At 29.0% G+C, this 25,419-nt stretch overlaps 1 protein-coding gene across 1 annotated transcript in view; it reads right to left on the bottom strand.

The window, feature by feature from the left end:
• Positions 1–6,351: 6,351 nt before the first annotated feature.
• Positions 6,352–25,419, bottom strand: part of LOC107442399 (UV-resistance associated gene) — a 30,294-nt gene continuing 11,226 nt past the window's right edge. Inside the window, exons 7-15 of the mRNA XM_071179401.1 lie at positions 24,718–24,804; positions 23,805–23,902; positions 19,380–19,612; positions 17,947–18,119; positions 17,802–17,865; positions 16,699–16,864; positions 15,207–15,285; positions 13,292–13,383; positions 6,352–11,118 (exon numbers count right to left, since the gene is read on the bottom strand). Coding sequence (XP_071035502.1) covers positions 10,398–11,118; positions 13,292–13,383; positions 15,207–15,285; positions 16,699–16,864; positions 17,802–17,865; positions 17,947–18,119; positions 19,380–19,612; positions 23,805–23,902; positions 24,718–24,804 — 1,713 coding nt within the window. The 3' untranslated portion in view covers positions 6,352–10,397. The remainder of the gene's footprint in view (positions 11,119–13,291; positions 13,384–15,206; positions 15,286–16,698; positions 16,865–17,801; positions 17,866–17,946; positions 18,120–19,379; positions 19,613–23,804; positions 23,903–24,717; positions 24,805–25,419) is intronic.

Below are 25,419 nucleotides of genomic sequence, written 5' to 3'. Positions count from 1 at the left end.
CACTAACGTAAATTTTGGTGGAAAAGCTAGAAGAGGCATCAATAACGTTTTTACGAAACTTAACGAACATTTGAACCAAAAAATTATTGGAGTAGGTTGTGCAGCTCACATTCTACATAATACTATTCAAACAGCATCTGACTTACTTCCAGTTGATGTTGAAAATATTATTGCAAAAATTTATTCGTATTTTTATATATATACTGTGCTTGTTGAAAGTTTGAAGGATTTTTGTGAAAGCGCAGAAATCGAATACAAAAGAATTCTTGGTTACAGCAAAACACGATGGCTAGCTCTTTTACCAGCTGTAGATAATATTTTAAAACTATACGAACCATTAAAATCATACTTTTTATCACAAAATAAATGTCCAAGAATATTGCAGCTCTTTTTTGAAAATGACACATCACAAATTTGGCTTCAGTTCATCCACAACCAAGCTACATTATTTCACAATGCTGTGAAAATTGTTGAAGGGAACAAAATTTCAATTACGGAAGTGTCAAATGAAATCAATAATTTAAAAACAAAATTACGAGAAAGAATTCATAACGATTACATTTCTTTAATTATTCGAAATGACATCACTAGGTTGGAAGAACAAGGTGCCATTAAACGACCTGATTTTCTGAAACATGTCAAAATTTTTTACAATAGCTGCTTGGAATATCTTGAATGGACAGTTCAATTCGAAGATATTAAAAATTTTCATTCGGTGACATGAAAAAAGGAGATTTTATGGGAACATGTGGAAAAATCTTTTGAATATATATTAGTAACCATTTTCCGAAAAATGATATTTGCGAAAATGATCTTTTTGATGAGGTGTCATTGGTAAAAGGATATGTTACAGATGAAAAAATTAAATGTTGGTTGTCTGCAATTGTGGAAACAGACAAAAAATGGACGGAGTTATTCCTTCATTTTAAACAGAATAATATTCCTTATCAAAATATTTTGAAAATTGTAGAATTCGCGCTCTCTTTCAGGAACAAATGCAGCAACAGAACGTGTTTTTTCTAGTAACAATAAAATATGGACAACTGAAAAAACGCAGTTGAACATTAAAACTTTAAAATCTATATTAAGTGTAAAATATAATTTGACCATTCAAATTATATTACATTTTACACAATTATATTTTACGAATGTACATGAATGTACGATACGTACACGAATTCATGTGAAATATTTCATGACACTTTTTGATAAATGATCCGAATCTATTGCAAAGTATTCACTCGGATCAAAAATATAACGTGAAAGAAAATCATAATTTTTTTTAAGTAAAAAATTTAAATTGATTAAAAATCCTGATATTCAAATTATTATTTTTTGCAAATATTTGTAACAGTAACTATAAAGTTACTGTATTGGTAACTATAAAGTTACCAATAACTAATAATAAGTACATTTTTGTACAAGTGTATGAATGTATACAATAAAATATATATAATTAAATTGTAATTCTCATTTCATCTCATTTGTCCCGCTTTGTCGCAATGAAAATGTGGTCACTTTAAAATAGAGTACAATTGCAAACGAAGAGGCCCGATTATTGATTTTTAAATTCGGAGACATTTAAGAAATGTAATTTTCTCATTGGCTTAGCGGAAGCCATCTAAGTCATAAACGATTCAGTTTTGACAAATATATGAAAGACAACAGTGGTGTCTGTTTGCTTATAGCTCTAATAAAAAAAGTTTTTATTGCACATTCTGAAACGCTTAATTATTTTTAATTCGTTATGCCAGGTTATCTGAAAGATCAAATTGATCGTGGTAGCATAAGCAAAAGCAAACTACAACACCAAATTTTTATTTCTAAGTTCTTCTGAAACCACGTTTTTATTTTGTTTAAAGTTATGCTTTTAAGTCGTTATTTTACAAAACTAAACAATTTAAAACGGACGGTAATTGAAATAAAAACGAAAGTTTTGTACTGAAAGATAAAATTATTGGAAAAATGGAAATAATTCGCTGAGGAATAAGCATACAAAAAAAAAAAAACACCCATATTATTATTGATGGCAAGGATAATTAATTTTTGCAAATTACTAATTAAACTACAACAATAAGCGATGTACTAAAAGGCAAAATTAATTGAGAAATGTTACTCAGATGGCTTAAGAGAGCGTAAAAAATCAGCAAACTATTATTGATATCAATGATGCTTAATTAATTTTAATAATATTTACTAAATGGAAAAAAATACGCAATGAGCTAAAAAGAAAAATTAATGAAGAAAATGTACGTATTCGTCACGGGGTACCATAAAAACCAGGGGTGCCGTCGACATAATATTATTGATACCAATAATGCTTAATTTTGGTAATGGGCACTATTGGCCTTATGGTAGTTGGCTTAGTTTTATGTAGGTGAAGTTTTGAACGATACCAAATATTCTCTCATATAGGTACAACGTATTTTAGAGTAAACTTGGTGTAGATTACAACTACAACAATACTATGCATTTTTATGACAGATTTATTATATAGATAGATAGATAGAGTAGATAGACTGTGCAAATTTTAAATATCACGAGTCGCCTTGAGCAACAGCATTATGCCGGATGATGCTGGATACAGTTAGCCTTTATTTTGATAGGATGAACTGCTAAAATTTTGCTCTGCTTAATTTAATAATGTAAAGCAACTGAGAAAGTCAACAAATAATAATAAATAAAAAAAAACAAACATTGGGAACATTTTAACTTTATTATTTGTGCCGGTATTTGTCTGAAAATTTTGTAGTGTTGTTTAGTGCAGATTTATTGATGTTTTTTTCCCCTCCCCGCACGAAGAACGGGCATTCAGCTAGTTAGAAACAAAAAGAATAAAAATTAAACACTATGATTCAGTAAATCTTGGTTCCAAAAAAGTACGAGAGCACAAAAACTGTAATGATGAAGAAAAAAAAAATGTTTTTGAAATTGCGCGAGAGGTATTTTCCCCTCAAGAACGAATTAGTGGAAGACGAGGTGAAATGAATAAAAAATTTACTAATATTTTTTCCTAAACCATAGTTTACACATAATTACAAAAACACAATACACAAAATAACAAAAAATACAATTAATGTCCCCTTTTAATGTTGCATTTCCCTCATCTAGCAAATTTTTATTAATTTTTTTGAGCAATATCTTAAAACTTGAAAAATGAGTAATATATTTAAAATAGATAATTTAATCTTGAATAATACGTACAATCTGATGTTGTTAATTTACGTCGCACTAGAGCTGCACAATGGGCTATTGGCGACGATCTGGGAAACATCCCGGAGGATGATCCGAAGACATGCCATCACAATTTTGATCCCCTGCGGAGGGGATGGCACCCCCGCTTCGGTAGCCCGACGACCTGCGCGAGAAGTCGAGCACTTTACGGTAGCACAGTTTAACGAGGACCCATACCGCCCACCCTCGGTCCCTACGCAGACTGATCCAAGTGGTCACCCACCCGCACATTGACCGTAGCCAGTGATGCTTGACTTCGGTGTTCTGCTGGGAACCGTGTCTTAACGATCTGCGGGACTCGTATGTAACAGTTAACGCCTCGAAAATTAGGAACTTGGTTAAAATAAAAATCTAAATAAAATAAAAATAACAACTTAATTAATCAAAAAAAAAATTAGCTCCATGTTTATTCTGCTAACTCTTCTCGATAAATTGTGAAATTTATAACCCTAAATAAAGGACTCATGTGCGTAAAATTTAAAATTTACTATACCTAATGAGTGAAAAAAATTCTATGTTAAATAAACCTTAAACATTTTTTAAATGGAAATCCTGCTATTTATTCTTATTTATAAACTGTAAAAAAGCTTCTTTGATTGAAGATGCCCTGGACTGCAGTCCATGTAAGGCCCATGTCTATAACCACCTCAGTATAACAGTTTTAATTTGGGGGAGAAGTTACTGGAATTGTTTAGAAACATCATCTTATACGGGAAAATGAAATTATAAAATAATTAAGCTTACCTCCTCATAATTGGTTATCGATGATCACGCAGCAAATAGACGTAATAGCAGCAAATCACGCATCAATAAGACGTGACGTCACATCATGTTTTGACCTCAGTCTTGTGACTGTCCGAAATGGAGAAAACGGCTTAGTTTACACTGTTACGAGTAATACATAGTTGTAGTGATACAGAAAAGAAAAGCAGCTGTCCAACGTACATTTGAAAATACTTCTTTTTTACGAATTCGACATTAGATAATTATAATTATACATCAATTTTTAATATTTGCAATCATCTGCTCGCTTTTTTTGATAAAAAATTCGTCAGTGAAAATCAACGTATGGGTCATTTAAAAAGCCGTTCGCCATGACGTGCCTATTTAGTCTGTGGTGTTAGCAGTTATCACATAATAGTGTAGGTCCCCCAATTCTGGTAGAATGAAGGTTTTGGTGCAAACTTCATGGGTGTCATAATTTCTTCCCTTAACAAAGCACTTTTATGGTAGTTGAACTTCTACACATTCATAATATCTACGTAAAATAAGATAATTTTGATTAATGCATTTCGATTAATGCATTGATGATTTAAATTCATTCTAGAAAAGAGCTCTAAAGATTTCTTTTAATGCCAGCATCTTCAAAACTGCCTTTAACTGTTTTTTCGTTGTTGACTTCTAGACTTTTTTAACATATAGTACTAGAAAAAAAATGGTTAAAATATAATAAAAGCACACTCACTTTTCTAACAATTGAAACATAATATTCTAATAATTCAATAATTATCAGAATATTTTTTTCCAATAATTGAATTATAATAATTAAAAAAATATTGCTGTTCTAGTAATTAAAACAAAATCCCATCCACCTTATTTGTTTTAAAACTTGGAAAAGTTTAAACAATCGATCATAAACGCAATTATTACTTATTATTTTTATCACCCCATCTCTCGTAAGTCTGTGTACTAAATAAACTTTGCTTATATGTTTCTGAAGATTAATAGAGACGAGATTGCAATTGAATTCTGTTTTAAGGAGAAAAAAATAGCAGTTTAACTTTGCATGCTTTTAAAATTACTAATTAGTATGATAAATTCTTAATATTGATGCCAGTTAAGATACCTCAGAAGTTTCTAGAACTTTTATTACACAACAGTACAATAAAAAAAAAATGCTCTCACAAACCCACTCTCCTAGATTTGAAAATGTGACTTTATATTGCACCAAAGCATTCATACATAGCTAACTGCATAAATTCTTTAAAAACTTCCGTTTCTTGCAAAAGAAAACTTTTCATTCTCTTCTAAAAATAAACTATAATGAATGGGACAAAGAAAATCGGAAGAATGACTTGATTAAAAACACAAAAATAAATGTAATTTTTCTAAATCAAAAAGTTGTGGAATAAATTGAGTACAACTTCCGGATGTTTTTATAAAAAATATATATAATCACTTTAAGACACTTTTCTTCACCACTAGCAGATTTGCTTAATTTAAATATAAGCTCCAAATACAGAAATTTTGAGAAACGACCATCTTTTACGCATATTTTTGGAATCGTCAAAAGTAAAATCAAAAACTCGATGAATCACTACCAAGGAAAACGGGACTAAAAACTCCAATACTAGTTTGATTACCAGAAGCTTGAAGGCGTTTCTAGTAATTGATTTTCAAATCCTTTGTCTTCCAGCAATGAAGCAGGTTTTGATGTTTTAAAGCACACCTTTCACAAAAGTGATACTTTTTTTTATTTTACCTTGCTGTAACATAAATTATCGATCCCTAACATGCATACTATTTTACTTTATTTTTGAGATCGATTCTAAAAATATATATTAAAACCAGTTATTAGAAAACATCCAGTATAATGTATGTCTCATGTGATGTGTGTTTGCAGTGAGTTGCAAAAATATATAAACTAAACTTTAAACTCAGTGGCACAACAGCCCATGGAGGGCCAAGGCCTACAGTGCCCATCTCAGTTTTTTTGATCTTGGGCTCTTGGGATGTTCCGGCAGTTAGGTGGTCGGCCGAACGCGGAACCCCCAGTGTTTAGTACCCAAGCAGGCTTGGTACTAGTTTTATCGACCCACCAAAAATATATACATTAGTTTTTTATTATTTCATAGTTAAAAAAAACATGCAATATTAATTAACAGTCAAAAATTTATGCACATTGGAGAACTTTTTGTGAAACCCAAATTGAGATACACTGCCTAAAAGTGAGTATGCCTGAAGGTGAATTTTTTTTTTTTAGTATTTTTTGTGTACGACCATGCAGCAAGTAATCCTGCTTTGGATAATAGGGTGTTTAGAAAAAAGTTTAACGTAATATATTGTTTAAAAGCTGCACAATGAACCACACTAAATATGATGACAGAACAAGAAAAGTAAACAAATTATATTTATTATATACAAAGAACTGATAATTATGTATTCATATCACAGAGCGTTTCCTAATAATAATTTTTTTTTACAAATAAATCCATACTATAGTTCAAAAAAAATATATATATGGTAATACTATGAATTCAAATGCTACTACATTTGTTCATATCGCTATGAAAAAATAGCATATTTATGCACATTTTACAATATGCCAGGGCTGTGCTTAGGCCACCCAGGGCCACTAAAAAATCAGTTCAGTTACTGGGTTTAAGTTAATCAATTTTAAAATACATATATTCTTAGAATATAATTTAGATATATCTATAGTTTTCTTTGTCATACAATCAAACAATTTGCAATATATTGAAGAATTTAAAAAATTTAGGTTTTATGTCTTTCAACATTCCAGTATGTTCAATAGCAAATTTAAAAATGTAGCCGATATGTTTTGGGCGGCCGCTAAAGCACTAGGCACACCCCTGACACTAATTATATAAAAATGTCATGGAAAGGTTGCTCAAAACAAAACTAAAAACAAACAAAAATGTAGAGGTTTTATCAGTACAAGAAAAAAATACACTGTATGATAAATTAAAATTTTTGTTTCAAAAGCTATTGCAAAATTTAATTTTCGTGATCCCTCTTTCAAACAAATTATTTTTTTAGCTTTCCTGATAATTTAGAGGTGAAAAAAATTTTTTAAGCCAAGAAAAACAAGTTTATTAGAATTAAGTATTTTTTTCATGACTAAGATGTAAGATGACATGACAAAAATCTGACATCTTGTAGTTTGTGATATTACTGTATGAGGAAATAAGTAAGGCACAGCGTCGGTGCACTTTTAATGTCAAACTCTAAAAAATCAATAATACTGAATAAAATATGAAATGCAGTTAAATTAACCACCTTAAAGTATCTTGTAAACAGAAATAAAAAAATAAGCAATCATTCACAAAAAAAAAGAAAAATATCAGAAAATAAGATGCAGTCAAAAAAATAAAATTGGAGTTACCAGTAATTTTTAAGTGTTTCATGGGCTTAATTGCATGGGCATAAGTTTTTCAGGAGCTGTAGAAATTATGAAAAATCCCTAGAAACCATCAACCTATCAACTAGTAACGAAATTTGCAGAAAGAAAAAGAATGACCGTGTAGCATTCTTTATAGGAAATGGTGTGTCATCATTTATAGGAAATAGTGTTTTAAAAAAATATTACTTAACAGTTTCATTGTTATGCTACAGTCCCAGAGTTAAATACAGATAATCATATTACAAAATTTCCTATGCAGGTAATAAAACCAAATATTATCCTGAATAAATTTTGTATTTAGTAATTAAAGGAGTAAATAAATGTTTGTCCTAACCTATTTTTGGCCAAAGGTGTGTAAATGCAAAATTTCAATAAATATTTTTTATTAACACCGTGTCATGTAATTTTTACTAATTTTATTTTTCTACTATTGTCAAGGGTTCTGAAGACATCTATAAAATATAAGTAATCCAATTGAAGTAACTGTTCCTGTTGAGCAATTTTCAAATTACGCTGCTTTTTTTTAAAAACTTGAAACAGTTATCGAAGAGTTCCGACTTTTTCAAGATGCATAATTATTCCACTTGATATTAATCATATATTTTTATGGTGAATTTAAGTTTCAAATTCTGTAAATAAAGTTAAAGTATCTTTATATATATAAAAATAGAGCTCAACTAAGTAATTAATCCATTGATTTGGCCAATTGTGGGTTCACCATTTTATTTTTAAATAAAATATTTTTCCTGCATGAAATTTTTTTTTTGTGTTTATGAATTGATTTAAGCAGATTTCAATGAAAATAATATATTTCATAAAATTTCTACCTAATTCTGGCCTAAAATAGGTTAATAAATAAATGTGCTTGATGTTCCCAAAACAAATTTCGATTTTTCAATTCATAAGTAAACATTGATAATGTTTTAAAAAATTAATGACAAGCATGAAACCAACATCCACATACATTTGAATCTATGAACAATAACCTCTTTTTAAATGATGTCTAAAAACTTAAACATATTTAAATTGATTCCACTGTGAAATCAACAGAAAACTCAAAGTTGATGAATAAAAATATTATTCCAACAAAATTTTACACAGTCAATAGGAATAATTTTCCTACAAATTTTCTTTATGAAAGAAATAAATGTAATACCTTTATCACAGGTGATAAACTATATTTCTAAATTTATGTACAAATTCCTGATCCTAAGTTTAAATATGTAAACTCAATACAGTGACTAGTTGAACAGATAGCAATAACAATAGTCTTGAAAAACAAAATTACAATTCTATTTAACAATACATCTCAAAAGACCACCATTAATTACATTATGGCACATAAACAATTAAAAAAAAAATCTTGTAACAATAATTCTTTAGTAGTAATTTATGCAAAGATTTTTTAAACACAAAAAATAATGTATAATGAACATTTCTTAGGTTATAAGATTTAAGTTAATGATTTTTGATAAGTTCCAATTTTATTGTATTTTTCTTCCTTTTTGCGATTTATTAGTATAGAATTTAAAGAGAAACTATAAATTATAAATAAAAAATTGTAACTTTATAAACCTTTCATATTTTTCTTAGGATTGTAATTTTACTAAACACAAAAATAATCAAAGCATAAAAACAATTTTTTTTCTTCTTGATAGTAAGAGTAATGTTACTAACCCAATTATGATTAGTTAGAATTTTCATGCAACACAAATATTTTATTCAGAGGAATTTTTATTGCATTGTTTTATCTTCTAAGAATGGTAACGTCACTTTTGATAACATTTAGAGTAACCTGATGCAATAAAATCATATGTATCTTAAAAATGTTATCAACAAATCAAAAACACATCAAATTTTTTTGTCCCATATTAATAGTGATAACATATAAATAGTGATAACATATAAATAGTGAATAACATTTTAAACATAGTGAATAACATAATAAACATAATGAAAAATACTTAAATTTCCGGGTTGCCACTCAAATCTGGAAAAAAAAGTTCCCTGTGTTTTCTCTGTATTATACACAATATATTAAGATGAAAAACACAATCACTGTGCAAATGTGTGAGCTATATTAGGTAACTAATATTAGTTTTAATTGCTGGAAAAACTAAGAAATAAGGAACAGTTCAACATATATATAAAAAAAAGAATACAGCAAATGAAATAGTATAGCATAGCTGAAGTATCTTTATGTATCTCATAGATTACAGTTTGAGAGGTCAACATTTTATAAAAGAAGAATAAGAAATAAATGTTCCCTGTATTTTCCCAGCTTATAAGGAAAATTTCAAAATTCCCTGTTATTTCAGATAATTTTTTAATTCCCTGTAATTTCCAGCTTTTCCTTATTTTCCCAGTGGAGAGGCAACCCTGATTTTTTAACAAGAGAAAAATTACTCTTATAAATTTTTCGAACAGACATAAAATTCTTAATAAAATTTTAAAAAATATACAGGACAAATGAATTCTCTGGAATATAAGTTCAGAGAGAAAAATTGCACATAGAGCTCCCTAGCAATAAATTTAATCAGATTTTCTTTTAGTTAAAAGAACATGAAATTGTTAATTAATGATTAGTTTAATTTTTGGATTGATTCTAGAACAACACAACAAATAAATATTAAAATATATATATGTATATAAGAAAGGGAAAAATTAAATTAGAAATACAATAATATATTTTTTTATTACTTTAGTACTTATACGAGTTAAAAAAGTTAATTTCTATCTGAAAATATATTTAACCTATGAACTAATATATTTTGCTAAATACATTTATCACAGTTAAGTTAAAAATTACTTAATATTTAGAAAAAGAAAAAAAAAATAAGTGTCTAAAGATCATTTAAGTAAATTAAAACAACTCATTTCAGATGATTAACAAAATTAGGAACTTAGAACAAAATATACAATGTATTTAAGAAATGTACAAAAGAAAATCGTAATAAAATGTATTGAATGTAAAATAAAAAGGTAGAATTTATCATACCACCAAACAAATACATAGAAATTAAATGTCAGACAATTGTTCATCACCAGATGAACCGCGTATCTTCTGCAACTGGAAGCTCGACTTACGGTTTGACAACTGCTGCGTCCGCAGTGACAAGTCAGCAGAAAACTCTTCATCCTCCATGTTAGTTTGGGAGCCCTCCTTTACGGTATCCGAGGAAGGCATTGATGGAATATAAAATATCGAATCATTCAAAACTTTAGGTTTCCTGGGTTTCGAGTCTTCCTCGGCATGTTCGTCCTCAGAGTTTGTGCGAGAACTTTCAGCCGTCCAAACGTTCGAAGGTGTCGTAAGCAATTGACTATCGATAATACCGTTGGCGTCGTGAGGTACGGACAAGGAAGAGTTGAGGTTGGGGAAGCTCGAGTGATGGTGAGCTGTGAGCTTCGATTGTATTATCTTTTTGGCAGATATATCCTTCGTCTCCAGTTCGAGTGTTTCTAGGGATTTCTCCAGTTGCTTTATTTCGTTGAGTCCCTTGTCTAAAGAACTGCTCAGGGCATTGGATGCATCTTTGCTTTTAAGAGAAGTTTCCACAGTCTGAAGGTTTGCATTGTGAGGTAACATGGCTACCATTTCTCGCTTGAGAATTGATTCAGCTTCATTACTGGAATTCATGACAATGGAAGAGACGGATCGCAGTGAATATTCTAGGCCATTCTGTGTGGGTTTTGAAGTTGACCTTTTATCCTCATGAGTAGGGATACTATGATCATCACTGAAGTAAAAAAAAGTTACATTCATTGAAATTGCATACATATGCATACAAAATGCTTAACATGTTTTTTTTTTCAATAACTTTTCCGACTGGCTATAAACGCTCAGAAAAAAAAGTATCCAACTTTTCTAGACAGATTTTATCCAGTTTATTGTTAAGCCTTCATGTTAAACATAAAATATACATAAAAACAATTATACCTGCAGTTAGAGTTAAAAAATTTTTTAAAAAATATTACATTATTTTAGTTTTAAAAGCACCCCAAACTTACATTTATTCATTTTCCCTAACTTTTTAAGGTATTTTAGCCAAATTTCATTACATTTCCTTTTATTTTTCCAAACTGATAAAATTCCCTGTTTCCCCCCTGATTTCTTTGTCGTGTTCTGCCTGCTAATCAAAGCCTTTTCTTCTCTACAAAGCTCACAACTTGTTTCTTAGCTGTTTGAAGCTATTAATTTTTAGGACTGATCTGATAATTCTGGCACAGAATTTCTGGAATGAAACTGCAGCACTTCTTTCTTTAATCTTTATAAATTCAAATTTACTCAACGCAGTATATTTTGCAATTTAGCGTATATTTAGCAACATGAAAATAAACTAATATATATAAAAATAAACTAATAAAAAATCACATACTGGTAAACAAAAGTTGCCGTAATCCGAAGGTTACATCATTATAAACAAAGAATATCATGGTAATCAGAAATGGGATTTCAGCAAAACTTATGGAAACTTATCGCCAACTTTATCCTTTTATCTACTCCTTAACTTAGAAATGTTTTAAAAAGGAGTTTTAGCAATTTTTCTGCATTCGTTTGCTTGCTTCTTAAAAATAATTTTTATGAAAAATAATCTTCAGAGCTTGCTGTTGTGTTGGAGGATTTCTGCTACCAGATTAATAACTATGAAAAAGTTCATGCAAAGTTGATCTCCGCTTAAAGTAATGTCTAACCTGCAGATCTGTACTGGGTTATAAAAGTCTCAGAACCAATTTTTAAAGTGAATATTCATCAATTCTAGAATGGAAGTGTTTTTAATGTTTTCCACAGCATCAAAGTTTATTCCTGTAGTAAAATTTTCAGTTTTGAAGGCGAGAAAGTTTGTGCATGGTGAGTATGAAATGTATGGTAGAAAAATCTTTTTTACAGCCCTCTGAAACTAAAAAAGTTGCAAAAGGAACTCAGATTAAAACTGTTGAAGACATAAAGACTTTAAAAGTTGTTTCTGAAACCTTAACAATACATAAGCGTACTATGACAAGTTGAAGGTAATTTTGAAACGCATTAAATACAAATGTAGACCTCATAATATTTTGGAGTACACAAAAATAATATAGCATTGCACAGTACATGGTCTGAAAATTTAGTCTGAACATAAATTTTTGACTTGTATGGTCAAGAGATTTGCAGAACAGGCCTAAAAAATCTCATGTTGCTGTTTCAATCAATTTATTTACTTGTTTGCTTTCTTTTTAGGGTTGGCCAAAAAGAAATACAGATGTTTAAAAAAACAAAATGAGTGAATTTTGTCTTTAATTGAAACATATTTCTGAATTTAAGTGCATTTTACAAAGCTTCTTCACATCAAGTAAACAAAGAAATTTATGCTGAATATGAATAATATGGTATCTTACTAAATATAATCAAGTCTATGAAGAGATTATAACCATCGTTGAACAGACGACCCAATTTTACGATTTACGACTACTAATGTTCAACTGCATAGCCTTGTAATTTTGAACCAATCCAGAAGACAAGGAAACTCCTGAATCAGTACCCCCAGAGGTATGATATGTTATGGGACCATGGAAGACTTTGCAACTCGGCAAATTTAACGTGCATCAGTCAACATTTACTACACGTGGAGTCTTCGACTGGGGGGATCGAACCCACGACCTCTCGGACATGGGCCCAGTGCCCTACCAACCAGGCTATCCCAGCCCCTTAAGAAGGGATTAAACTTTTTTGTTAAAAATATTTGAGCACATTTTTTTTTATCCACAGCTGTTAAAAATGTACTTTTCAATGCAAATCTGAAAATGCACAATGAATTTACAGTTTTTTAAACACCAAATTTTAAAGATAAAATCTCAATTATTTTCACATATATTTCAATTTAAAAGGCGCATTAGTTTGCCACAAACTAGGATATCGGAATTAATATAACTTACTTGCTAGAAGAGAACTTTAGTTCAATCAATGAACTCAAATTAGGTAATGTGGCACTCAAGTCTTTTGTGGTCAGCCGGAACAAAATACGAAGCTGCGTAAGGAAATAATATATTTTTTTATTAAAGCAACTTTCCACATAATACAATAAAAAAGTCAAAATGCAAAGTAATCATTTAGGTTAATGATGCTTACTATAGCCATCAACTTTAAAAAGAAAAAATCAAGTAGACTTTGAGAAATATAAATTTCTCACGAACTATTATGCAACATCTAAAACATTTTAAGCACAGAGAATTTAATGGATTTTTAAAGCGAATAAGAAACAAAAAACTATATTACGCTAACTTTAAATGCAATATTTCCTTTTTATGACTTAAATTAAATGAACTTGAACATTGGTGATCAAAATGGGCTACAGGTGGCGTAGAGCAGAACTTGGTACCTATGGCAACTGTCACGACGTTGCCTCGTGACAATTCTCGTGATGAAACTTGTTAATTAAAAAGTTGATTAATCTCCCGCGGTCTCATATCGCAATCGAATTACAATGGTCAGTTGAACTTTTAACTTTCTAGAAATTTGTCACAAGATTATGTTTGATTTGTCGACCTTCGGATGCATGATAAGATTTTGTTTGACCCCTTGAAATAAAATATATAAATAAACTCCATAAAAAGAGGAAACACGGAGAATACAGAGAATTCCGTCTGATTGCAAGAGAGACTCTCAATACGAGCAGCCATGGGTAAGTGTGGTCCTCCTCCTCCTCCTTATATAATAGTATAACGATTAAGTAATAAATAAAATATAATTATAACTTTTAATTTGGATTCTTTAATTAAAAACAATACCCGTCACACTACACTTCGCATGCTTGTGGAAAGTCATAGGAGAAGGAAGTACGTTAGTTTCTCTCTTGATTTTCAAATAGATAAAAATCTTTAAAATAAGGAAACTATACGGAACTGAAAACTACATTGAACATAGTTCTAAAAGACAAACGCAAATAAAATATTTTTACTGTGTTCATTATATTTTGGAATCTATCATTTTAGAAATTTATAAACACCTAGCTTATTATGGAGAGTAATTAATTTTAAAATAAAGTATTCTGCTGAATAAAAAAAAGAAAAAAAGACTATTTTAGAAGATTGAAATAAATAACTGAATGAAAAGAAGCTTACTTCAACACTTTGCAGAATTTTTATTGAACACATTTTTCGTTATTTTATATTATTTAGGTTAGAATAAGTGAAGTTAATTAGTTAGCATATTAATAATTTATGCTTATGAAATACAGTATGAAATACCAGTGCCTTTTTCTGTGTTAAAGGCAAAATCTTCCAAAGATGGCTCACTTCCTAACAATAATTTCTCAAATTTGCACTTATTTAGATCTAAGAGAAACATTTATTCATCATTGAAATTTCAAAATCACTTATTGATAAATGTTTGTATCTGAATGAAGAAAAAAAATATTCTAGCTACATTTTTTATTTTAGTACAAATATAATTCTGATAATTTAACAGTTATCTTTTAGTAACTATTAAACTGTTTTTTATAATGAAAAAAAAAATACTAAAATATATTTTTGCTGGTAATTAGAGCATCAGAAAATATATAAAAGAAGCACAATTGTCTCATCTGGGTCAAAGGATTAATGTTTAGCAGCAATACTTTTATACAAACAATTAAATGAATAATAATAAAAAAAAAGTTTTTTGTAATAATCAAAAAGAGAGAAAAGTGTGTCCGGAGCTGGATGTTAAACTTCACTGTTTAGATTTTTTTTTTTTTTTTTTAAAAAAAAGGAAGTTTATTTTAAATGTTATTAAATCAGTTTCCATCAAAATTTCTAAAAGTTTTCCTTTTTAAATTTATTAAAATAATGTTAAAATTAACAATAAAATTACCTGTGCTATATCTTTATTCAATAAAAATACTCCATATTCAAAAGGCTTTCTATCTCTTCCTTTCAAATGCAAAGGAAATCTACAATAAAATTATTCAAATTAACCTAGAAAATGGCTGTAGATACCTTGTACCAGAATACAGAATTTACAATGAATTTTAAAGTGAATTTTACAATAAATTTTTTAATGTATAATAAAATTATTCAAATTAATATAGAAAATTGCTGCAGATACCTTGTACCAGTATATAGAATTTACAATGAATTTTAAAGTCACATCCTTTTGCACTACTCAATTTATTTAACTTTGATGCAGGACTGTTGGATAATCTCACATTAAACATCATTATGTGATAAAATTTGAATCCAGAAATTAAAAAATGTTAACAGTTAACAGAAAAAAGAATAACAAAATAAAAAAACAAAGAGATTAAAATCTATTAAAGATGCACACATGTGCTTAAAAAGTATTAATTTTAGGATAAATGAAACTTTTAATTTCTTGGTTCAATTTTTTTATACTAATTAGATATTCAAAAGCCTTTTTATCCCTACCTTTCAAATGCCAAGGAAATCTATAATAAAATTATTCAAATTAACCCAAAAAATTGCTGCAGATACCTTGTACCAGCCAATAGAATTTACAATGCATTTTAAAGTCACTTGCATCTTTTTACCTCATCCAATCGATTTAACTTTGAATGCAGGTCTGTTGCATAATCTCACACAAAACAGCGCTGTATGGTAAAATTTGAATCCAAAGTTTAAAAAAATTTTAATAGTTACCATAAAAAAATTAATAACACAATTAATACAAAAAAAAGATAAAAATCTCCCAAAGATACACAACATTTGCTAAAAAAGTAAATATTTCAGAATAAATGAAATTTTTAACTTTATGGTTCATTTTTTTACATTAATTAGATAAAATAGTCATAATAATTTGCTTTGAAATCTTCTAACTATATCTGTTTGGAACTATTTATACCAAATACTTTTATCATCAGTATCAAGTAAAAACATATTTTATAATTAATAATTAGTTAGATATTCAGACATGCTACAGCAATTTTGGGAAAACAAATTACAAATTTATTAAAAAATACAATTACAAAGAATTTAATAGCATATGTTTTTTAGTACATACACCATTACACTGACCCTTCCCTTAAAACGAGCAATGCATAAAATCCTACTAGCTATTCCATTGAACTAAACTCAGCTGCGTGACAGCCCATAGAGGGCCAAGGCCATAAGTATCCATCTCAGTTTTCTTGACCTTGAGCTCTGGGGTACAAGAGCAGATGTTTCGGTTGGGTGGTCACCCCAATGCGGACCCCCGCCAGTGTATAGTCCCCAAGCATGCTCGGTACTCCTTTTATGGATCCAATGATGGGATGAAGGCTGAGTCAACCTTGTCTGACCCGAGGATTGAACCAAGAGACTGGGGCATGTGAGCAAAATACTAAATACAAAAAAAAGGGGTCACTTACTCTCTAGAGTTATCAGGCAAACAACTTGATATGTGATCAACAATGGTGGAACGAGAGCCATAGAAATTAATTAGATATCTTAGAGGAACATTTAAGAACTGGGATATCATAAGAACACTATGACAGACATATCCTAAGGCTACTGCAATCATCACATCATCATGACCTGAAAAATAAGATATATTTGTTAGAACATCAGACATAAAATTTCAAAAAAAAAAAAGAAAGAAAACCGGTTTAAAAAAATCACATTTAATACTATATAAAAATAAATTACAACAAGTTTTCAACTTTTAAAACAAGATAATTATATAATTCGATATATAGAATATTTCCAACAGGAAGAGAAAGATAGCATTTGAAAAAAAAGAGAAGGGTTCACATCTTTGAATATTAGGGACAAAGTTTTAAATTATTAATTTACATATGGAAAAGGCAGATAGCAAAACTGACCATAGAAACCTTAGTACAATGGCCACAACACAGAGTGAGAAAAATTAACAAGTGAATGATCCACAATAAGATGTTGCAAGAGAGAGATAGCTGTGCTGTACACCATAGAAACTTTTAAAGCAGGCATTTTGATTTAAAATCTATGAGGGTTTGAAATCACATTTTGTAGCATAAAAATTTATCCCTTGTCTTAATAACATGTTTAAAACTTTAATAAACACAATTAAAATATAAAACTGCGCTAATATAGTAAAGGTTTTTTAATAAAATTTTTAATCAGGGTAATTTTTTTTAAAAAGCTATAAATAGAAATTAGTATTTAATTATGCATAGTGTAGCTATATAAATAACAGTTCTGTTTCTTATAAAAACTTTTATTCACAAACAGTAACAAAAATGAAGTACCCATAATGGGATGGTTAAAATATTATAAAACAAACTAGAAAAACCTGTATGAAAACTCAAATATTATATGAAAATGCAAATTCCGAAACAAAACAAATATCTAACAAAAACCAACAACATTTAATCAACCAACGTAAAATCATTTATGAATATAAAACTTCAATATTTCCTAATATCTTTGCTGAAATAAGAAGTATTTTTAGGTGAAAGATTACTTTTGTTCTTATTATATTTTCGTAACTTACCAGCAAAGTTTTCAGAATTTGGAAGGTGCACGTTATGTATGCTAAAGCCCTTGCGATCAGGAAACTAATAAAAGAAAAGAAATACTGATATTATGAATAATCTTTTTTAATCTAAAGAAAGAAGATGAAAGAAGACTTAGCTTACTTCTACAATGGGATAAATGCAACTTAATTCAGATACTAATTGTTTTCTTCTCAAGTTCAGTTGAGCTTCAGTTTTCAAAAAAGATTCCCTGAAGTCTACATGAGACTTTGATAATTCAACACATTTTTCAACAGATCTTTTCTGTTCCTCAACACTTTTATTCAATTCGTTCTCTAAAAATTAATAACAACCAATAAGTGTCATGAAATAACCTTACATTAAATACTAAAAATATAAAAATGTTAAATCTGCCAAAAAATTCCCAAAAGTATGGCAGAATCTTGAGGAAAAAGCATCGTGTTTTTAAGATAGGTATTAGGGTATTTTATCTACATCATACTAGAGCTGCACAATAGGATATTGGCGACAATCTGGGAAACATCCCTGAGGATGATCCGAAGACAAGCCATTACAATTTTATTTCTTTGCGGAGGGGATGACTCCTCTACTTTGGTCGCTCAATGACCAGCGGTCGAAATTGAGCAATTTACGGTAGAACAGTTTAACGATGTTCGATACCACACACCCTCAGTCCTTTCATAGCCTGATCAGAGAAGTCAACCACCTACATATTGACCACAGCCAGTGATGCTTGACTTCGGTGTTCAACTGGGAATCGTGTCTCACGATCAACCATCACAATTTTGATCCCCTGCAGAGGGGATGGCATTCCTACTTCATTAGCCAGACAACCTGCGTGCGAAGTCGAGCACTTTATGGTAGAACAGTTTAACAAGGCCAGATNCCGCGCGCTTGGCAGACACCAAGACGCTAGGCCCGGTTAGAAACGGTGGCGTTAAAAACCACGTGAGAGAGCTCGGGAACAAAACAGAAAGAACGAGAAAGATCCGTGGGTGTTTTAAAAAAAGGGCCGCCGGCAGTATTGGACAAATTCAAGGACCTATCAAGTTTTTCAAGGACCTAAGACGTTTTTCAAGCACCTTCAAGGACCTAAATTTAGAAAAAAAAATTCAAGGACTTTCAAGGACTCTCAAGGACCGTGGGAACCCTGATTATAGAAAATTCATCTTTCTATTCACATTTCCACAAAAATTTCTTTTTAACGGTTGACCTTAATAATATGTGTTAGTAACCATATTTTTGAATATTCAAAGAAATATTATGTAAAAAAAAAGTAAAACATGCATATGGCAAAATACCCCAAGGGTCCTAATGAACTCATAAAAAAGGTTCTAATTTTTTGGGTGTGAGGGAAAAATACAAGAATTTTTTATTAATAAAGCAGAAAGGGGCAAAATCCTGTAGGCTACTGGAAAACAGACACCATAAAGTAAGCAGCTAGGGTGGTGATAGAAATGATAATAATCTCATGGTTTGATCATCTTTTTAATGCTAAGATACTAATTTCCATGTCAAATATCTTTTAAATGCAAAGTATTATTATATTTTTCTTAAATAAGAAGTATACATACTTTTTTTCACTAATTCCTCTCTATAGGCAGTAACATCTTTTTCAAGCGTAAAGCAACTTCTCTGTTGATACTGAAGTTCAGTTTTCAAAATAGATATTCTTATTTTTAGTAATTCTCTCTGAGCGTGGATATGGTGCATTTCTTGACTACTTTGCAGTCTGGCATTGATACTATTTCTCCTCCTCTGTACAGCAGCTCGGGTTTGTTTGATTGCCCTCTCCACAGTTTTGATCCTAAAACAATATTTGGATACCATTACAAAAGACTTTCACGCTGAAATACTAACACAAATCCATCTATAGGTTCACTTTTTTCTAGTATTGCTTAAATATTTTTTGGAACAGAAAGAAGAAATTCATTTGACTAAAGTTAATTTTATTTTTTAGAATTTATTTTTCTGAAAGAGAAAGAATTTTTAAAAACTTCCCTCACTGTAAAGAATTGGCAATAAACTTGAACCTCTTTGCTTATAAATTACCAAATTTAGAAGTTTCGTATTTATAGCTACTGATAAACTCTGAATTTTTTCGGGCTTTCTCCAACAAACTTCCCTGGCACTAATATATATATATATTGCCTTAAAATACCTTCAATAATAATAATTACTAATTTAAAGTAACAGAAACGTTGTGTTGACAGAAGAAAGTGCAGAATAAAAATATATAAAATGTTTTGACTGCAAAAATAATATTTTTTTAAATAAAATTGTTCTAATATTCTAATAAAATAGGCGATATTCTCACATTTTATAGGTGGATAAAGGCAATAATTATTTCCTCTTTCAAATTTCGTAAATCAATTCTTAAAGTTAAACAATTAAAACAGTCAAATATCTTCAAAAATAAATTAATTGTGGGAATGCAACTAAAACCTTTCATACAAAAATAATTAAGTGAACAGTTCCACATTTTCCCATTTGAAACTTATTAAATGAAAAATGATAAGTTTTGAAACAAAATTTAATAATGAATTTACTGAAAGTAGTAAATAAGTCAATGAATTTAAACTCTACACTGTAAAAGTTGGTGATTATAAAATTATCAATTTAGCTTCTTTTTTTGAAGAAATCAATAAAGTACTAAAAATCCTGTTAATAAATAGTACTTGTTTCTAAAAAAGGTAAAAATAATGTATTAAAAATGATTAAAAAAAAAAACTGGCTTGAGGCATCAAACACTAAAAAATAGAGGACACAAAACATACTAAATGGTAAAAAAAGGACCTATTTGAGAAACCTGCATTTTTTTTATTAAAATATAGATGCTGGTCAGTTTTACTCTAACAATCCTCTAAGAAAAAGAGTTTGTCCCAATGTTTATATTCTGGATGTGAATGTGGATTTAAAATTACAAAATTTCAATAATAATATAGTAATGACAATGAAATTTTTTTTTGAGGAATAGTTTAAAATTTAAATTTTAGTCTCGTACATGTACATTCCATTCCATTTTAAAAATTAGATGTTTCAGTGACCTAAATCCATGACTTTCAATGATTTTTTTTAAAAAAAAAATAGTTAAAATCATGACAAATTTTGCTCAACATCAAAATTCATGACTTTCCAGGTGTGCAGATACCCTGTAAATAAATTATGTTTCAAATCAGTTTGTCATTATTTCAAAGAAAAACTAAGTGGTTTAAAGTCACAAATTTCTCATGAAAAAAAAAAAAAAAAAAATGGCTGTGAAGCACTGAAAGGGGTTGATGAATGGAAGGAGAGAAGAGGCATATTGTTTTCAAATTTTAAAAAGAACAGGTAACTAAAAATAGTAGCCAAAAAATGCATGAAACAATACATTACAAGAATATTCCTTACACCTTAATTTATCAAATACAATGAATAATCTTTACCTAGATAATGTGCTTAATGTGCACGATGTTCGTAAGCTAGCACCATCAGCATCAAGTAAATCAGTGATACTAGACTTATGACTACTTCCACCAGTATGCTAAACAATAACATAAATTAACAATACATTTATTGAAAGAGAGTATCATATGTTTTTCACAGACAACATACTTTAATATTAAGATTTTAGATCTTTCAACAAAGCTTCATCTACATTATTAGTACATAACCTATTCCAGAAGAGAGCTACAGTAAAATTAATTTAGACTCGGAGAGATTCAGTTTTTATCTCAATAAACAATAACTTATTTACTTTTCTTTTGCTATGCAGATTGCTACAATATATTTATGAATTAGTTTTTAAAATTAAAAGACAAAATTCAGAAAATTGCAGGCTTTGGGCATGTTTTCTCTTCCCATAAAAAAAGTTGTTCTTTATATAAATGTAAAAAGTTTTTTAATTTATCAATATTATATTATGTTTTCAATTATATATTTTCAATCTTTAAAACTTTTTTTTCACNAGTTAGGCACAAAAAATAGAGGATGTAGGGGAAGTTTGGGTTTATTTGTATTTTTACCACTTCACATAAATACAGAAAGGTCAGAAATTAACTCTAACTATTTATTGAAAGGACAAAACACATATAAAATAAAAGAAGAATAAAAAAATACAAGAATTTGGAAGAGGGGGTTTTGGGCTCGAATTAAACGTCCATACTTTACGGCGGTTCCTGGCAGACTGTCGTAGTTCACCGCCAGAGGCGCTGTAGTGGGGAAAGAGGAAAGCTTGTCACAAGGACACAAAACAAACTTAATGGTAAAAAAAGGACCTAAGAGGTAACTTATTTGGGAAACCTGCATTTTTTTTGTAAAATATAGATGCTGGTCAGTTTTACTCTAACAATCCTCTAAGTAAAAGAGTTTGTCCCAATATTTATATTCTAGAAAGTGAATGTGGATTTAAAATTAAAAAGTTTCAATAATAATAGTAATGAGATTGAAAAATTTTGTGAGTAATAGTTTAAAAATTAAAAAATTTAAATTTTAGTCTCTTACATATACACAATTCCAAAGACTTAAGAAAAGCCTATCTGAAAGGAAAAATAACCTGATCAGAGATTTGATATCGGACCAATGCCTAATACATCACAGTCAAGGGAAATAAAAATATGCTTATTTTCTCTTTTCAGATTGTAGCTAGGATCATATAGTTTACAAAATGTAAAGATGTTAAATTTATGGTAATAATTTAGTCTTCAGCTCAATTTAAACTTTTAATAAACTATGGCTTAAATTAGTTTGTGATAATTTCAAAGAAAAACTATGTGGTTTAAAGCCACAAATTTCTCCAGAGAAGGAAAAAAAAAAAAAAAAAACAAGCATAGACANAAAAAAAATATCGAACCAATGCCTATGACATCAAAGTTAGACTAAATCCCTGCTTGCCAGGTGAAAGGATTGCTGGGGTTTACAAAATGTAAGGATGTTTAAATTTATGGCAATGATCTTATTCTTCAGTTTAATTTAAAGTTTAAATATAGGGGTATCTGCTATATTTTAGATTTTCAAATTCATGACTAATTCCTAAAATTTTTCATGACTTAACGAAGCTACTATTTTTTCCGACAAAAACACAACAATAAATTTAAAAAAGCATTATAATAACATTAATTGAAATGATCGGTATAACCAAAACTGTTATACTCTGCATCTTCATATTTATAAATTTTAAATTTAAAAAAACAGAGTAAAGAATGAGTTGAAGCAATAAAATAGCCGAAAAAAATACAAAAGCAAATAATATTTTTTTTCTGCAGAATTATATTCTAAAGATACTTTTCTTGTTCATCGGAAAGGAAAGAAATACTCCTGATTTTTCTGTTCTCATTTCAGAATAAAAAAAAGTAGCCAATGACTGGCTTGCTTCAGCTAAAATTTTAAATTGATGAAAAAAAATAAAAAAATAAAATAACAACAAAAATTCTGAAATCATAGAAGTTCAAAAGTTAATTCACTCTAGAAATGATATTTTTTCTTTCATTGCTTGAAAAAACACTATAATTTTTCAAGAACACGATAAAAACATTTTATATTTCAATAAAATATGACTGTGAGTAGAGATTTTGTTACAAATTCAGATATTCGGAACATAATGAAATTGGGGGGGGGGAGGATTCCATTTTAAAAATTAGATGCTTCAGTGACCTAAATCCATGACTTTCCATGATTTTTTTTAAAAAAATAGTTAAAATCATGACAAATTTTGTTCAACATCAAAATTCATGACTTTCCAGGTGTGCAGATACCCTGTAAATAAACTATGTTTCAAATTATTTTGTCATTATTCCAAAGAAATACTAAGTGGTTTAAAGTCACAAATTTTTCCTGAAAAAAAAAAAAAAGTTGTGAAGCACTGAAAGGGGTTCATGAATGGAAGGAGAGAAGAGGCATCTTGTTTTCAAATTTTAAAAAGAACAGGTAACTAAAAATAGTAGCCAAAAAATGCATGAAACAATACATTACAAGAATATTCCTTACACCTTAATTTATCAAATACAATGAATAATCTTTACCTAGATAATGTGCTTAATGTGCACGATGTTCGTAAGCTAGCACCATCAGCATCAAGTAAATCAGTGATACTAGACTTATGACTACTTCCACCAGTATGCTAAACAATAACATAAATTAACAACATATTTATTGAACATATGTTTTTTTACAGACAACATAGTTTAATAACCTTATTAAGATTTTAGATCTTTGAACAAAGCTTTATCTACATTATTAGTGCATAACAAATTCCAGAAGAGAGCTACAATAAGAACTGGAAAGAAATTCAGTTTTTATCTCAATAAACAATAACTTATTTACATTTTTTTTGCTATGCAGATTGCTACAATATATTTATGAATTAGTTTTTAAAATTAAAAGACAAAATTCAGAAAATTGCAGGCTTTGGGCATGTTTTCTCTTCCCATAAAAAAAGTTGTTCTTTATATAAATGTAAAAAGTTTTTTAATTTATCAATATTATATTATGTTTTCAATTATATATTTTCAATCTTTAAAACTTTTTTTTCACTGAATATAATTTTCTTTCATCATATTGAAATAAGTCAAAAGAACAATTACACATTCTGCGCACATATTTTTTTTTTTACAAATATTTTGGCTGCAAGGTAGAGGCTGCATTTTTTAAGTCTCTATTTCATAAAACGTAAATTTTTCAAAAGTATTAAATTATACTTCAGTTATGAAAAATATGCTAATTTAATTGAATGCTTCATTTCTGGGTCAAAACTAACAGAATTTAATAATTTGTCTTATTCTAATTAATGTTCAGAAGGAACAATTAAAAAAAAGTGTATAGAGTTCCAAAATTACAATGATCTGACCTGAATTTTATTTTTAAAGTACTATCGATAAATTTTCGGCACACAGATGATATTTTTCGTATAATGAAAATTTTATTGCAAAAAATTACCTGATAGCAATCGCTACAACTGTAAAATCCTTCCGACATGCCAAAAATAATTGTATTTGGCTTAAAATTCTTCCCTTCTTTTGGTACCTAAAATCAAATTTATATAAATAAGTAAAATTAAAATTGTTTTTAAAAAAAGAAAAAAAAAATGTTAAGGATATGACAAATACGATTTCCAGAAGTTAATAGGACAGGGCTTAATCCAGGTTTTCAATCCTAGTACCTATTTTTGTGAAAAAAATTATTTTTGTGAAAATTTTTTTTATTTTTGTGAAAATTAAGTATTGCTAAAAAAAAATTACATATGTATACAAAAAGTACAATACTATAAAAAACATACACATATTGCGCAAGGAATTGCTTATAAGACAGCTTGCAGATTAATTCCATTTATTAATCCAATGTAAATTATACAGCCAGCCAGCATAGAAATTTTTAAACTTATTTACTAATAAAATTTATTGAACTTATTATGATTAAGAAATTATTATTTTGATATTGTGTTAACTTTACTTTTGAATTAATGGTTGAAAAAATAATAGAAATACAGAATACATAGATAAAATTATATCAATCACAGAGATATTTTGCGATTTTCAGTATTTTTAAAGATAGTAATTATGTTTTGAGCCTGTTCATCAGATAATAATTTGGATCCATTGAAAATTATGTTTAGATGACAATTTAAAGACTTCTGTGAAA

This window comes from Parasteatoda tepidariorum, chromosome 4 (genome assembly GCF_043381705.1).
Source record: "Parasteatoda tepidariorum isolate YZ-2023 chromosome 4, CAS_Ptep_4.0, whole genome shotgun sequence".
Lineage (NCBI taxonomy): Eukaryota > Metazoa > Arthropoda > Arachnida > Araneae > Theridiidae > Parasteatoda > Parasteatoda tepidariorum.
The sequence above is the reverse complement of the archived record's forward strand: the minus strand, read 5'-3'. Positions and strand labels throughout refer to the sequence as shown.